The 17,610-nt window shown below is 42.8% G+C and overlaps 1 protein-coding gene across 1 annotated transcript in view; it reads left to right on the top strand.

Moving 5' to 3' along the window:
* Positions 1-17,610, top strand: part of ASAP3 (ArfGAP with SH3 domain, ankyrin repeat and PH domain 3) — a 303,602-nt gene that overhangs the window by 267,354 nt on the left and 18,638 nt on the right. The window contains exon 22 of the mRNA XM_069224120.1: positions 7,852-8,062. Coding sequence (XP_069080221.1) covers positions 7,852-8,062 — 211 coding nt within the window. The remainder of the gene's footprint in view (positions 1-7,851; positions 8,063-17,610) is intronic.

Genomic DNA, 17,610 nt, shown 5'->3' with positions numbered 1-17,610 from the left:
CCACATATTTTTATTGGCCTTGGGCTGAATGGGGCCCCATTGAAGTGTTGTTGCCCCAGAAGGTTGGGCCCTACCTGACCAGTAGGGGCCTATGTTACGCCCCTGCACCCCTCCGGATGGAACCGGGACCCAATTCAAAGGCATAAGCTGACTACCTACTGGATATCATTTCTGCACCATTTCTCGGTCCTTCTCCAGTGTAATATACTAACTGGCCACTAGATGTCACTGCTGCACCAGTGCTGTTTGACCCATGAAGGACCAGAGCCTGTGCCACTCATAGACACTGTTCCATTACTGCCTTTCTGCTTCTTCCAGGACTTCAGGCAGTACAGCACAGTGTTTTTTTAATTTAATTGTTTGAGTAGTTTATGACGTGAACTTAATCTAAAAGGGATGGTGCAGCATTTTACAAAAGTGTATGCAGCAGTAGTAAAGAGGGTAAAAAATAAAGAATACTGAACGAAAAAATGGTCCCCTCACCATATATGTACAACAATAAGGCATTGTATGACAGTCAAAGTGCATATAAATGAAATGCTTATAAAAAAGGAAGCTGGAAAATGTGCTTGTTCGTTTGGTCGTTTGAAAAGTCTTTAATTACATGCAGGTTTTAGATACAGGCATTAGGTATCATTCATTGTTCAAGGTGCTCAAAGTACAATGATCATAAAAAATGGGAAAGTTTCGTGTGTTTGGTATTTTGACATGGCGTAAGTTGCAGGAATGAAATAGCAAAGTTTATGGATTCTACACTGGCTTTCTTGGTGTTTGGTCGGGGAAGGGAGGAGTCTGTCCTTTTGATGTATGGTGAAGAGGCGGAAGACAGGAGCCCATTAGGAGGTGTTTTTTAATTTCACCAGTAAGTGGTTTTCAATCTGTTTTTTTAATTGCAATTTCCCACAGTGAGCGATAACAAACAATCACATAAATTGTGTCAATACATAGGCCGTTGTTGAAAAAAGACAATAGCAAATTGGAGGTACAGAGTCAAAAGGAAATCCTGGCTTTTGTGTAATCGAAAGTTGAGAGTCGAGAGAAAATTAGGAGACTAAGGGAGAAAAATAAAAAAAGAAGATATAAAACATCTTCATATAATAAAGGTGAACAACATCTCCAACACGTTATCGAATTAGTCGTACGCGTTCTTATGCAGAGAAGGGTTTTTGTAGGGTAACTGTAACAAGATGGCAAGGTTTGGATGGGATGCTAAGGGTGATAAACTTGGTGGGGGGTAGGGGGCTAAGCGGACGATACGGTTGGGGGGAGGGTTGCCCATGGGGAACTGAGTATGTCAAGAGATGGACATGGTGTGACGACCAGATTCTATATCTGGAAGAGAAGCAATGCTCTGGTATGGGTGGGGTGGGACAATAGAGGTGGGCCTCGGAATAAGAAGTGTACCAGGGGTCCCCAAATGTAGTCAGATCCCTTCCGGGTGTCATTGAGGATTTCAGACATGCGTTCCCTTATTCAGGCGAGCCGGGGACGTGCATGACAGAAAGAGCCTCTGTTTATTTCCACATGGCCACCAGGGTCATCTTAGCCGCCCCAACCAGAACCACATAATCAAACCGTCCCCCAGGGTCTGAAGTTTGGGGGAGGGATCTCAAAGCCCTAGTAGAATGAATTCAGGGGAACAAGGAATCGGGTAACCTAAAATCTCCTTGATGTCAGCCAAGATTTCAGCCCAGTAGGTCCGAATCATCGGGCAGTCAAGCCATATGTATTGAAAATCCCCCTATATGCCACACCCCCTCGGCAAACCAAAATTCCTACAGTAGTTGTCAAGATATCGTTCCCATAATACAAATCAGAAATCGGCAAACATCCGCCCCCCTACCAAAGATCAAAGGATCTGGGGTGCAGTGCTGGTGGGAAGGCTACATTACTGTGAATGCACATGGAGAGGGAGCAGTTGTAAGTCTGTGTGATTTCGTCACCTTATCCCTTATGTTCAAGGTCGTAGCAGTAGGGGTGCTAAGATAAGCATTGGCGGATGGGGGGCGTGCATGTTTGGACCTACAATAGGATATCCCAGGCAGACTTACTCATTACCGCCCTGTCCGTGTGAAGCCAGATCTTTTTTCAATCTGTTTTTGAAGCATTTGAGGATTGGCCTTGTCTGATACTTAGGATGTCATTCCAAACCTTAGGAACAAAACCCGAGAAGGGGAGCTAGAGTGGAGGTTTTCTTGCTGCAAGTTGTTTCCACATGGTGGAGGTTTGTGCTGTGGAGTTGTCTTTCTCTGCCTGATAACATTAGTTTGTTTATGAAGTAGAGAAGGGTGTTCACTTTCAGTGCTTTGAAGAAAATGCAAGCAGATCTGATCATGCAGCAAGCTTGGAAAGGGAGCCTTCATGGTTTAATGAGATTTGGCGTGATGTGTTCAAACTTCCACGGCAATAATCCATCGTCCAGCAGCCTTGCATGGAGTCACTTGAGGATGGACATGCCACATTCTGTGCTTGTATGGTCAGTTTGAGATTTATTTTTTAATACTTCTCTCAACTGATGTTGATAGACTTTTATCATTTATTTTTTTATGGCTTCTCAGATTGTTTGTTATCTCGTATGAATCATAGAGAGCAGGTATTTTATATGTACACTAAGCTGCTTTGTGGCTGTTGTGTTAATATAAGGGCTATGGGCTACTGATGAACACTTGTTTTAAATCAATTTCAGATTGTCTGCACAGCCTTGTATGTATTCTCGAGAGGTAGCCTTTGAGGAGATCAATGGAAGTGGTTTAGTAAGTCTTTCGTAAATGTTCGCTAGTCTAGGTCCTAGTGGAGCCCTATAAGGTGTTAACAGGATGTGAATAAGAGTCGTTTTATTTTATGCTGTTGTATTTTTAGGAATATCTTTGCTCCCTCCATAACCTTTGAGGTGACATGCATAGACATGCCACTAGTTGTTATTTTTCTCCTAGTTTCTCTCCACTTCTTCCAAGATCTCAGGCAAAGCCTTTCCCTTACTGACTTCTGCGTGCAAAAAAGTACCAATGTTTGCCTGTTGATTCCCTCGAAGGGAGCCTGGCCACTTTAGAGCTTGTTGTGGCCACCAACTCGACGAAAGCCTTATTAAATGTTTTGCACAACATGGTCGTGTTCAAATAATTTTTATTTGCAGGATTAAACAAATCCTAGATTCACATGTATGTTGTTCTGCCATCTAGTGGTTGACCTTTAAAAAGCACCCAAATAAATATTTTTACACGTCAACCGTAGGTGATTGTCTACGTGACAAATGCTCATGTCGACAATAAGCAACCATTGCCAGGGGCGGTTTCTCCTCTAGGACTAAGGGGCTGCGCCCCTCTGAAATTCCTGCACATCAACATTAAAAATAATATTAAATAGATCAATTTGTTTAGTGATACGAATGTATCTCTAAACAAACTAATTTATTTAACTCTGGGCTGTCTGTCCCAGACAGCCTGCCCAACTTGCTTTGAAGTAGGAGACGGAAGCCATGCAGTAAATCAACTTCTTTGCACTGTGAGGCACGACGCAGGGCTTAGCTTTCTACAGATCTTCATTTCCATGGTGATCTACTGTGGTATCTACTATAGGCCAGTGACGCTTTTAGCGTTATGGTTCGGGCATCGGAGTCTTCATCCTTGCGTGAGGGCAGGCATCTGTTATTCACAGGCATCGATCCCACCCTTTCCCATTCGTCACGCTATAGGAGTGAATGCAAGCACATCAGGTTTAGTGCCTTGTCCTCGGTAATGGTAAGTGTTATAATGCTAATCTTGGGTTATTTATATTGTTCTGAGAACCCTTGCTACCCTAACCTCCCCCACTTTGCCACCCCAGGACCTGGCTACAGATTGTTGACCTCTTCAGAAGTGAAGCTGCTGCATTTGTTCCTCTGCTAAATTGTTCCAAAAGATGTGCACGGATCTGATTTCCCTTGCAAAGTTTATCCACATATCTGAGTCAAGCTCAAAGTGAGAAATATGTACCTAAAGGAAAGGCAGTTATATGCTGTATAGGTAAAAACTGGCCCTATCTTCATGCCCTTAACATTAATGCCAAAAACTTGGATTGATTTGCGAACAATGAATGTTAAAAACGGTAAGGTAATGTGCGTCAGTGCTTTTGTTCCTCTCTTCTTACACGTTTTACTAATGTTTTAGTTAATGTTGCATTCGCCAAGAGAGTTAGCTGTTTCATCATGCTCTGATTCTGTATTTCTTTTCACGCATTTTATTTCTCTTGCGTAGTGCATACTTTAACTTGTGCCAGATGTTTATGAGGGGCTTTGATTTAGAGTGCTGGTGCTGAAGCTAAAGGCTAAGCACAGTGCCTGTCAGTGTGTTGGCACCTCTGCATAGCACACTGAACAATGCTCATGTAGTCAAGCTACAATTGAAATTCAGTGTAAATTGTAAATGTGTGCAAAGGTTGTGGCAAGAGGTCATAAAATTTAGAAGGCAAAAGCAAAAGAAATAATCAGGGAATAAAATGCTCAAATGTGTACGAGTGCAATGTATGTTTGAGATGGTAAAATGAGGGAGATACGAGGAAGTGTATTCAGGCGACAGTGAAAAGAGGGTGCTAAAGAGGAGAGGAGATTGAAAACTTGCAGAAGCATGAGATGTGCAGAGAAAAAGGGCATACATATCTAACATAAAGCACACATAACTGAAGGCCATACTCCTTCAACAGGCCTCAATAATATTTCATTCATAGTCTCACAATTTCAGAATTGAAACATTTCCAATGTCAATTATTTATAAGAAATCTTTGTTGTTACTCATCTTAAACAGATAACAATCATTGACAAAGCTAATAAGACTGACACGTTTTAGGTGTATGTCAGTTGTTATATTTTTGGATGGAATAACACCTCAAAGAGAAACCAAAATATAGGTCGGGTGGCACGCTAAGTGAATCACAGAAATTTATTTTACATGTCCATTTTTAGAGAACCTACACTTTTTTCATCCCACTTACTGACCTGTCTGCACATATTTCTGTATGACTGATTGCAGCCAGCAGCTGTGGGTGCTTCCTGATACCTGGTTAGAACATTTTCTTCCAAAGTTAATGCCACATGCATTGGAAGGCACTGCACAAGCACACAGTTTAAAGGGCTTGATGTTGTCATGCTGTACAATTTGCACATTAAAGTAACTGTTTAAATTATTATTGCAGTAGGATGTGGGGCAAATTGAATGTGTTTAATATTTCAAGGCTAAACATTTCCACTGCTTTATAAACCTTGCTTTCTCACTAAATTCATTTGCTTTCAGATGCACCATTTGTTCATTTTTTTCTTGGGAGGAGGACCCACCCTGGACCCCACATTTGTCCATTAAGCTTGCTTGCTTTACTCGCTATATAAAAGTCATACTCAACTTTGACGCCGTACCACTTTCAAATGTCACCAGTCACCACTGCCCAATGCGTAACATAATCACCATCTAATTTTATTTTTCTCCTTAGGGAACAACTATTCCTTTTGCATTCTCCATGGGGTATTGAGGAAGCCAGTTACTAAGGGTACAAGTGAAAGATAGATTTTTAATGTTTCTCTGCCTATCATGCAAGGTGTTACATGTGCAGCCAAAAGCTTACTCCACCCTGAAAAAAGCTGCACACGTTGTTTAGATGTCATCCTATAATGGAAATGTATCCTTAATCGACATAAGCAAGATGGCTACGTGGTTTTATGTTTATACTTTCACCACACTTTACTGTATGGAATTTAACACACGCCAATAGCAGTAGCAATTTAAAAACAGTCTGACTAGGGTACTGGATGGCTAAAAATAAAAATAGATTTTTATGACTGTTTTGAAACATTTCCTTCACAAGTCCTATTGAAGGGCCGTTATCCCTTTTTGCAGCACCGCGTACTTGTTGGAACTGCCCATCCTTCTGTAGCTCCTGGTTTTACCTCATCCTGTGTGGTAATTACCACTGACTTCGCAGACGTGACCATAACAACATGATTTAGCGCTATATAAAACTTCATTACTAAATAAGTGGATAGCATTTGTTATCTTCTCCTCATACTTCAGGCTCATCTCCCAATGTGGAGCACTGCTTTGCAATCAAGACACACTATGCAAATCCGGAACCGATTCATGCCACCAGAAGAAATTGATTCTTAGTTGTAACCATGGTTTTGAGGCTTGGTGCCATTCTAGATTTACATGAACACCACTTCCCAGCTGAAGAGTAGTGTTGCGCAAACTAACTATGTAATCGGTAATAGTCAGTCGAATTTTGAATTCAAGTTTATCCTCGTAATAGGCGATGAGCGAAAATAAAATCTTAAAGAAAGCAGATAGTTTGTAGTATTAGTTTGAGGTCATCATGAATCATGTAGTCTATAGCTGCTGCCTAAGCATCCTTATTTAGAAATATTTGAGCCCTAACAGTAAATGGCAGAATAATGCACCTCAGTTGAAGTTAGAGTAGTAACATTCAGCAAAACTATTGCTACATGTAATTAACAATCAGCTGTGCTTGCCTTAGCATAATACAATTTAACAACAATAAATACTTTCAAAGTTCATGTTATAGTTTAAAGTTGCACAACAACAGATTTAAAGAGAGGGAATGCATGGTTCTCCCCTTCAGAGATTGGACCCTAAAGGGATGAGGAAATAAGGCTGGCAAACAGTGCTATGTAAATGATTAGTCTCAGAAACGAGTAAGGTAGGGGGAGTAATGGGTAGTGTTAGATGCGGAGTGTGGGTGTGGTAGTGCTAAGAAATTAGTGGGAGTCGATCCAGGAAAGTGCAGTAATCAACCTGGTACATGTTTAATCAGACTGAAAAGGAAGAGATTAGTGGAGGGGGTGTAATAAAATAGAACTAAAGCAGGAGTGGTAGGTCTGAGATGGCAGTGGTCTGTAAAATCTAGCTTAGTATAACAGTGCTATTTCAGAGTGGCTGAGAAAGGGAAGGTTATGTTTGGAAACAGTACTGTGTTTAATTTAGAGCTGGTTTACTGAGTGGTAAGAGCTGGCTTACTGAGTGGTAAGACCTGGAAAGTGAGTGGTATTGTATCAAAGAGAACACAGTTTCAAGAGGCAATGCAGGGTGGAAAGTGGTAGAGTGAATGATGTTGGTATAAGGGCAGCAGTCATAGGACTGGACATTTTGAACTCATTTTTGAACTAACACAGTTCTCGGATTCGTAAGTGAGTTAGAGGCTGTGCAGGCTGGGAAAGTGGCAGTGCTAAGAAGGGATACTGCTGGTGGGAAGACCTTGCACTGTTGAACATGGGAGGTTTATAGTGGTTTGGAGAAGTCATTTGAAAGAAGGGAGTGGGTGTGCTAGAAGGGTGTAGGTCAGAGTAGGTTGTGGGGACAAATATTGCAAGATAGGAGGCAGTGCTGCACGATGACGAAGAAGCATCTGCAGAGCAGCTCATCTACCTGGAGAATAGTCACTTAGATGTTCTGTACAGAGACTGTACAGCAGGGACAAGTACTTTTAAATTGAGTGTAAGATATGCAAAGGTGATGTGGTTGTGGGTCTTCAACCAGCTTCTGTACACAGACTGGCAGAGCTCACCTGCTGCTCATGTCTCACCTGCATGTCCAGAGTCTTTTCCTTCTCAGCTACATAAAACAGCCATGTAACTGTTCATATAAGCTTGATTAGTCTGCATATGGTGACCTGGAATCGTAGGGGATTGGACTGTGCTGCCCTCACCCTTTAAGTGCAAGACACAATGGTTTATGATTTTATCAGCCCTGTGCTACTTGGAAAGCAAACTGCGGCTTTACTTGGTGCCACTTACCATGAAAGGAAGCACACATTGTGGTAGTTTCCGAGGTGCACACCTAGTGGTTCTCATGGTAATCTGTTCTTCCCTTACAGGTCAGCCCTCTGCAAAGGTCGGTCAGATCACCCTACCCCTCTCCTTCTGGGAAATCTGTTTCATTCCCCCAGCAGCAGTGGAGCTGTGCTGGGCTGGACCTCACCAACAAGACTTATGAAACCATAGAAGTTGCTGGCCATCGACCAAGCACACAGATGTCCACAAGTCCAGAGATGCCCCCACCATTGCCAGTTAAAAGCACATCACGAAGTGAGTATGTGGTGAGGGTGGATGCACAGAAACGGAGGGGTTGTAAAGAGGTGTGTTTTGTGTCATGCAAGCTCTGACTGCGATATGTATCCTTGGTAAAAAAGGAATGACTTCCCAAATTAGACAAATTGATTCTTTGAGTGTGCTTGCTTTCTAGCTCAGTAAGTGTGTGTGTTTTCTGCCATTGCATTTTTTGGTGTTACCTTGCTCTGTGGCAATCTCTGCATATAAGTGCTCTGTCGCTGCAGCTGTGATTGTCTCTCTTGGTGTATACTAGATCATGCACCTGGTATGACCCTTTGGATGGTTCTGTTGTGGATGGCATTGATGATATCTGTTTACTTGTGCATCCGATTTCTGTAGCACCAACAGTTCCTGAATGCCCAGTGAGCGGAAGGGAGACTGAAGAGAACAGAGATGATTGCATGTATATAGGATATCATCTAGCCCTCATGTCTTGATCCTGCTAGCAAAGTGGAATACAGGGGTTGCCAATGTTTTTCTGGACTTCAAGTGATTGGGTCCTTGCAGCAAGAAGGGCGTTCTTGTATGTGGTGCCTTCGGTGTGGAAGGACTTTCCTTCCTGACACAAGTATCTGGATTTTTGCAGAAACTGTGGGATCCCAGATGTTGATCTGTAGGCAGCTGTCTTTGGAAGAGTTCCATAGACCTATAGAGTCGATGTTGTGCTATTTTGTGGGTCAGGTGAAGCATGCTAAAGCCTTCACGCTCTTTGATTATAAGCCAGTGCAGGCATTTCTGTGCTTTGATGACATGCCTGTTGTGCTTGAGATGGAACATGAGATGACTTGCTTTTCCTTTGGTGGTTTTGTCAAGTTTTTTTTTCTGGATTTGTATGAGCCAAACCCTGTTTCAGAAACAAAGGCAAACAAGATCAACAATAATGCAGATTACAGGAACCCTACAAAAAAGGTTCATTGAAGTTGGCAAACCAAAACAACAGAATACAATGTTTTTGCTAGAGACTGAAAAGAGGGGATTTAGGAAAAATGATAGCAGATAAAAAGGAATGAATTGGACACAAAGGAGAGGTAGGTTGTTAATTCAGGGTGTTAAAAAGGTTGCAGCCCTACTCTTCAATGAGGTAGGACCAGAGAGATAAAGAAGAGTTAAGGGCTGTGAAACAGGCTCTTCTCAATTTGCCAAAAGCTTTTACTTTGTGATCATATACAAACAGGGTTTTATTAGGCCATGAGCTAGGACCCTAAATTTAGGCCATTAGTACCCCTTGGGGAGGATGGGTTCCAACATGACTTTTTTGTAAGGTATGGATTCGTAGAAATGGAAAATATGTGATAGCAAGTCATCACTCTTTGCCTTTTGTCTGATATTATTGGATTAGCAACCATAGCCAAAAATTGGTTACATTCAATATCATTTCAAAATAATTATGATTAATAATTGTAATAACAACAATATTGTCCTTCAAATCATAAGAATAAAACTTCACTGTATTCCTCATATATTGATATAGATTATATGCATAATTTTCACTGTTTCACTGTTTAACTATTTGATGCGCCTTCATTATGTCTGATACTGTGTCTTGAGATGTCTTTTTTGCAGTGGAGAGACTAGTGAGATCATGTGGCCCAACAAATGGGTTTATATAGCTTTGAACCAGACTGACAACATCTTTGTTTTTTTCAGTTCGTGACTTATGTAGGTCTGTGTGAGCAAGATCTGATCTGTTGTTGCGAACCATTTCCCTTATCTGACCCCAAAAGGCACTTCTGTGTTCAGTCATCATATTATATCTTTTCACAGCACCCGCCTTGAGGTTAAAGCTTGTCGTACTACCCTGGGTCTGTGTGTCTTTGTTGACTGTTATGTCTATTGCTTGATCAACCAGAATTCGTCCAAACAGATTAACATCTGACAGTTGAACTGGAAAGCATCTGTTGATGAAGTTGTGGTGTATCTCTAGATGTTTCACTGTAAGTAATGTCATTTTCACAGAGCATACAGCAAGATATCTAGTGTAGTTCATCCTGTCATATGCAAAACGCCATGGGATCATAGAGCGTATGGCGGTAAGATGTAAATGCCAATATCCTTCACGAGCAGCATGCAGCAGAGCCAGCAAGACAATATCCACATACGACTTCAAAAATGCAGAGAGATCTCTATTGTCATGATGAAGATGTTCCAGGAATACATCCCAAAGCTGTTTTAATTTGGAAAAGGCAGCATTCTGCAAGAGATCGTCTAATCTCTGTTGGCATAGGTGATTTGCAAAGTCATTGACATCCTCCAGGAAGGAGTAGACTACTTGAATGTGCTTGTCATAATTCTTACCCACTCAGGGGCTAAATTCCAACCAAGCCAGTCTCAAGATAGCTTCATACACACACTTGTGTACTCGAACTGCACAATTTTACATACGACCTTCTAGTATTGATGATATTGATACTTCTGCTATCATGTTTGCTTCAATGCAAACGTCCCAAAGGCCAGCATCTTGAAAGCGTTTTACAAGAATGGACATGACATTGTAAATGGTGTGAAAGGTGCCCATTCGAAGAATGATTCTGTCATACAATGCGTTACGCTTCCACACAATCTCAGTTGCTTTTGCGTAGAGAGCTTGATCCATGACCACTACAATTTAGGTGAAATGCAGTGATTCCCTGATCATTTCTGACTGTTTCAAACTTTCAGAAACAGTTGTCAACTCAGTTTCAGGGGCATTAATGAAGGGCAAGTAACAAATGGAATCCTGTGATACACTAACTAGGTCTCTAGTACTGATGTTAAATCCTGTCCAACTTGGTATTATCTGTGCGAGGCTCGCTTCTGGTCTTGTAACAACCCAGGTTATTTTTTTATTTTGTGCAAATTTCAATTGGGAAACACATTCCAGGAGGACTTCGGTACTTGTCATCAATAGCTTAGGCCCAACTCATTCACCAGAAACATACATGAATAATTCTTCAGTATTTGTGTGGTCGATGTTCTTTGCTTTTGTTTCTCAATGCTTGGGAGAGGAGCTTTAAAAGGTTGTGGTCCGAACAACTTGCGCTGCAAAGCTATACCTTTGCCTCGATGTGTTGTCCCCTTACCAGTAAGGGTCTCTTCCAGCCTATCAATGCTATCCCATGCTGTGTTAGTGAAGACATGAGGCTGAATGTCGGCTGGAAGAAAAATTTGCTCATGTAAGGTAGCAGCAAGTTTCTGAAGACAAGGCAGTATCATTTTCTTTCAGTTGTGAGTATGAAATAACACGGGCAAATCAGTTTAGAGTGCAAATCATTTCAGCATTGCCTGTCAGTGTTTTCACAGTGTATGGGAGCAACAATTGCTTGGGGGTTTCTGCTGGCCATTTGTAACTTTATATATAATATCCTGATTGAATGATTGCATAAGTAAGGTGGCCCTTTTGGACGGCTGGGAGTTTTCTGGATCTCCAGTCAGAAGTCCTAATAGGAACTGCTTAAAGTAATCAGGCACTGTAAATGAATCTTTATCAACGTCTGATGGATGATATGGCCATGGTGTTGATGTCAAGTTTGTTTTAATCGTTGTTCTTATGTGCAATGATTGATCAATGATCTTGTTCATTTCTGTTGCCTCAACCTTTAAAACTGATAATTCTCTTTTCAAACTCTGTTTTTTCTTACAACGTCCTGTAGCATAACACTATCAGGTTGGGCCAATAATTTTCCTTGGTTGTCTAGGAATATGTGAAGACTGTCACTGAATTGGAGTCCAATTTTCTTCTCATATGCTTCTTGGTTGATTTGTCTATTCCCTGTATTCCTCTGTGTGTCACAGGGGTTTCAAGCCTTTCAGTGATAGTTGTCACACCTATTACCTCTTTGTTAGGAATAATCACAGTTCTAATGTATTGAAATAGTTAATTATATGCTTCATCTCATGTTTGTAGCGATCATCGGTTTGAATGCTAGATTCATGATCTTCCTTTGCTTTTACCCTTGTATAGTTCCTATAACAAGATGCATGATAATGGGCTTCTGCAGCCACCTTGTCCCTACTACAAACTGCTAAGCTTGTTGAATCACAATTAATGGTTGCACACTCTTGAAGCCTTTTGTCAACTCTAACCTATGTGGCTTTGATTAATTTTCTTAAACGTTGATGTTCCCTTGTAGCATTTTATCTTTCCACAAAGTATACATTCTTCAGCATACACGTTTGTCTTTAATGATGTTCTTCTGTTTGTGTTTATTCGTGCACTCACTCGATCCAGCATCATCGCCTAATAATCTGTAAATCTCTCTTCATAGTAAACAGGCTCCTGCACTTTCTGCGGTTAAATAATTGGGGAACTGTGTTGCTTTCCACATTTCTTCCAATGTATAACAGTGGAATGTGATTCCTTACTTGAGCTGCCTCCAACAAAGTTTTCCATGATGAGTAGTCCCGCAGGCTTGTCAGCATAACTCCATGTTGGACATTTGACAGTAAATGAATTATACATTGGGGGGTCAGAGGGACAGGATGTACTTGTTCCAGTCTTCTTACTGATACTGCACAGTCATTCACCACCAGCTCTGGAAAAATAAATTAATTGCAAATTTTATAAATACTACTTGCTGTACTTAATATAATCATAATTACTATTATAGTTGTTATCCATTTATTTAATGACATTTACTGTAATTGTAGTTCCTAATAATAAAAGTAATAATAATAAAAATTATGAAAAAAAATCCATTTACATCAAGGTATCTTGGGAGTGGAGTGATAGCTCACAAAAGGCAAAGAGTTATGACTTACTATCACATATTTTCCATCTCTAGGCATCCATACCTTGCAAATAAATCATATTAGAACCCATCCCCCCAAGCAGTACCGATAACCTGGTTGGCTCAAGGCCTATATGCACAGAACACTGAATATATGATTCTGGGCTGACCAGGCTATAAGGGGAGCCCAACAAATCTCGGGTAGGCTCCCTTGTACAGTAAGTGAAGCAGGTAAAGAATGGGTAGTTGAGGAATCAAAGTGGAACATGATAGGAGCATCAGCATTTTTCCTTCTCCGTTGCAGAATGGGATACGTGGGAGATCTCAATAACATGACATCATATATGCTATAGAAGCGACTAAAGTGGTAAAGAAATTCAAAAGTACAAGGTACATCCTGAGAGGTGACCATTTACCTAATTGTATTTTTTCTACCTTCCTTGTGACTGATACTTCTATGGAAAGTGTTGATTGCAGCATTTTTATCAGGCACATGTCTGTTCCCTTGTGGGAAAGTTGCTTACCTGCTGTCCTTTTTAAAGGGCTAACCTAGACGCTAAAACTGGGGTCCTTGGCTTTCATCACATTTGTGACATATGGAGGAGGCCTGTACAATCTAACTAGTCAGTGCTGGGGTCCATTGGAACCCAAATGTGTGTGCCACACAAGATAGCGATCTTCGTTGTTGAAAGCTGGTGTTAACCTGTCAGGAGATGCCACCTCACAGCTACATTTATTTCCCCATCACTAAAGCTAGGCATACCTGGTGGTTGGGGCTGAAAGTCAGCCAAAGCCTGACTTTCAGATTTCTACTGCCTGGTGAAAGTCACCCCTACCCAGTTCTTGTGTTATGGTCATTTCCCCGACACCAGAGCCTCCGGATGACATAAATGTGCTTCACACCCAAGGCAATTCAGAATGATCCTTCTGTGGACCCTCTGAATCAAGCCCATGAACTTGTCAACCAACAGCTCAGTGAGAAACCTTGTGGCATTTTAAAATATGAGACACATGGTGGTTCTAGCAGTCCACCTAGCCACTAGAGAAGGTTATATACTGATCTCTACAGCCAGCACTTGGTTGTTTTTGCCCTAGAGGCATGTTTGCCCAGAGTAGGTTTACAAACCTGTGTAAGGAAGGAAGACTTTTGAATAAGTATGGGCCTAGTCTGGCAAGCACGTGAGCTGCCATGCTGCTCGACCTGGAAGATAAACCTCAGTAAGGAGCTGGGCTGCACCTATCAGGATGAAGTTATCTGATTCTGAGGAAGACAATACAAGGCCCAGTTGACAGGCAGGGCTGTTGTAGAGATATCTCAAGAAACCAAGACTATTGAGGAGCTGTGTGGTCCCTCGAGTCCATCAGCCCCAGAAAAGCAACAATTACATATGGCTCTAGAAGCTGGTCTACCACCCTCAGAAGTTGAGGGTGGGCCTACTCATCCCTGAATTTCCTCATGTTGATAGTGTGCTCGAACCAACCCCACCGTTTAACTTCACAAAATCAAGAAACCCTTCTAATCTCTCTGACTATATATGTGACCCTTTGGCCCTGTACTGTGCTTTGCTGCCTTTTGCCTAAGTTTGTGCCAGTACCAGACACATACGTAAATCTCATTCACTGCTCTACCACATTCAGGAGAAAGTCATTCTTAAACCTCTGGTGTGAAGTCCTGCTCACTTGTCTGAGGAAGGTCATTGTGAATTTAGGAGCATTTGCACCATCTTTCCAGCCCATTTAAATCACTGGTTGAATTTACAGTCGCCTATTTCTTCAGTTTGTCTAGTAGCCAACAACCATTGGTTCCAAGGTGACTTCCTGTGGGTGTCATTGTTACATTTGTGTTCCCCGCCACTAGAAAAACTAAACTGTGCCATGAACCTTTGGGACAATTATTAGGAACTGTCCCACTATTTTGCCAGCTGTCCCTCGTACAACATAGAGACCAGTTAGTCCTTTAAATTGGGCTCTAGGCTGCAGTTGTAACCCTTACCTGACATCAGTAACACTGTGTCTCCCCAAATATCATTGGGAGTATCCAAGACTTTTTGTGTGGGCACAATGTTCCTTCTTTGCTTTGTGTTCTGAATTTATCCCCCCTCTATGCTCTGACCTTTTGATCCTACGAATTCCTCCTTTGCACCCCATTCTGCATCCTCTATGCCCTTGTTCCTTTTATTTGAACATTGCTTCTCCAATCTTCCAGTGGATGCCTCACCCTTCTGACCTGCCTGACTTCCCAATTGGATTTCAACCTATTTTGCCTGACTTCCAATGTTGTGAACTGACTGGAAAGGGTGGAGTTACACGTCGGAGCTCAGAGGAGCATGTAAACCTTGTAACAACGTTTCCCCCTCAGATGAAGTCTCATAGGAGGCCAATTTAAGCATCATAGACAGTCATTATTGGCCTATCATTGTCCAGGGCAATGAACCATGTGGATTTAAAGGGTTGTTATGACTGGAATTGTCTTAAGATATAGGCACAAGTGCCTTTGTCTGGAGAGCTTAGCCAACAGGGCATGATGGTAAAATAAAGGAAAGGGCCAATCTTAAAGATAATACTAAGGAATCAAAGGCTTATTTAAGAGCCAAACGTTCAAATTCAGTATTATTAAAGTAGGATTCTCTATGGCAGAGTTCCCTGCTGATGTAAAGTAGAGGATACTTAATAGTGTTATCAGATAGTTACATGAGAATCCCATGACAAATGGTGTAAGCGTTGGTTTGTAAGTGAAAGAAGTGACTTAAATTTAGACAGGCCAAAACAGCTTTGTTCAAAGCATTTTCATTTTTTTTCCGACATTTTTTTTCATTACGATCTCAGCGGTTTGATCTGTGCTGGCTGTTGATATAAGACCACCAGCGCGACTTCTCCCCGCTGGCCGTATGATGTTATCCCCGCTGGGCCGGGGAAACCGTGTGTTCGATGGCATCTGTCGCTGTAGATACACATGTTGTGCATAGCCTGCCATCTGGTGTTGTGTCGGAGTGTTACAAGTTGTTTTTCTTCGAAGAAGTCTTTCGAGTCACGGGACCGAGGGACTCCTCCTCTTTGTCTCCATTGCGCATGGGCGTCGACTCCATCTTCGATTGTTTTCTTTCCGCAATCGGGTTCGGACGTGTTCCTTTCGCTCCGGGTTTCGGAACGGAAAGTTAGCTAAATATTGGAAAAATTACGTCGGTATTGTTGCGTTCGGGATCGGCTTAGTTAGAATCGACACCGAATCGAAGAGTGAAGAGCTCCGGTACCCTTCGGGGTAGTTTTCGATCCCCATCGGGGCTTGGTCGGCCCGACCGCGTGTAAAACAACGCTGATGGAACGGACCCCGTTCCGTTTCTGTCCTAAATGCCACAACAAATACCCGTATACAGACCAACATCTGGTCTGTAACCTGTGCCTGTCGCCTGAGCACAGTGAAGAGACTTGCGAGGCCTGTCGTGCGTTCCGGTCCCGAAAAACACTCCGTGACCGTCGAGCCAGAAGACTGCAGATGGCGTCCACGCCGACAGCTCACCGAGAGTTCGAGGAACAAGAGGAAGAAGAAACCTTCTCGATCAATGATTCGGACACCGACGAAATCGACGACCCAAAAACTGTGAGTAAGACGTCGAAGCAAGCACACAAGAAAAGTGACAAGGCCCAAGGAACGCCACTGCCACCAGGCCATGGCTCGACCCATAAATTCGGTGACCGACCATCGGCACCGAAAAAGGCCGTAATGGTGCCGAGATCGTCCGACTCCAGTCGAGACACCGGCACGCAGCCTTCTCGGGACCGAGAAAGTGCTGCTGAAAAACATCGACGCCGAGATATCGGAGCCGAAACTGCTCGACGCAGAGACAGCGGCACCGAGGAAGATCGACGCCGAGAGGGTTCGACTCCGAAAAAGAAGAAGGTCACTTCGGAGCCGAAAAAGGGTACAGACAGGGTTTCGGTGCCAAAACAACCCGCAACCGACCCACCTACCGGTTCCTATTCAGAGGAGCAATCACTGTCCTCTCAGATGCGAAAGCATAGATTTGAGGAAGAGTTGCAATCCACCGAAGTGGACCACACTCAGAAACGTATTTTTATACAGCAAGGAACAGGGAAAATAAGCACCCTTCCCCCTATTAGGAGAAAAAGGAGACTGGAGTTTCAATCGGACCAAGCACCACAAACAAAAATGGTGAAAAAGGTAACTCCGCCACCCTCTCAAAAGGTAACTCCGCCACCCTCTCCTCCACCTGTAATTAACGTTTCACCGGCACAAACTCCATCACATTCCCCGGCTCACACCACCATGAGCCAAGGTGATCAGGACCAAGACGCTTGGGACTTATACGACGCCCCAGTGTCGGACAACAGTCCAGAGGCGTACCCTACAAAGCCCTCACCACCGGAAGATAGCACAGCATACTCACAAGTGGTGGCTAGAGCAGCAGAGTTCCATAACGTGTCCCTACACTCGGAACCAGTCGAGGATGACTTCTTATTCAACACCCTCTCCTCCACCCATAGCTCCTACCAAAGCCTGCCTATGCTCCCAGGAATGCTTCGGCGCACAAAGGAAATCTTCAAGGAGCCGGTCAAGAGTAGAGCAATAACACCAAGAGTGGAAAAGAAATATAAAGCACCTCCCACAGACCCTGTTTTCATCAGCTCACAGCTGCCACCAGATTCCGTCGTAGTAGGAGCAGCTCGCAAGAGAGCCAACTCCCACACATCTGGGGATGCACCGCCCACAGATAAAGAGAGCCGCAAGTTCGATGCAGCCGGAAAGAGAGTCGGAGTACAAGCTGCAAACCAGTGGCGCATCGCTAACTCTCAAGCACT

This window comes from Pleurodeles waltl, chromosome 3_1 (assembly GCF_031143425.1).
Source record: "Pleurodeles waltl isolate 20211129_DDA chromosome 3_1, aPleWal1.hap1.20221129, whole genome shotgun sequence".
Classification (NCBI taxonomy): Eukaryota; Metazoa; Chordata; class Amphibia; order Caudata; family Salamandridae; genus Pleurodeles; species Pleurodeles waltl.
Note: the sequence above shows the minus strand (reverse complement) of the source record. Positions and strands in the feature narration are given on the sequence as shown.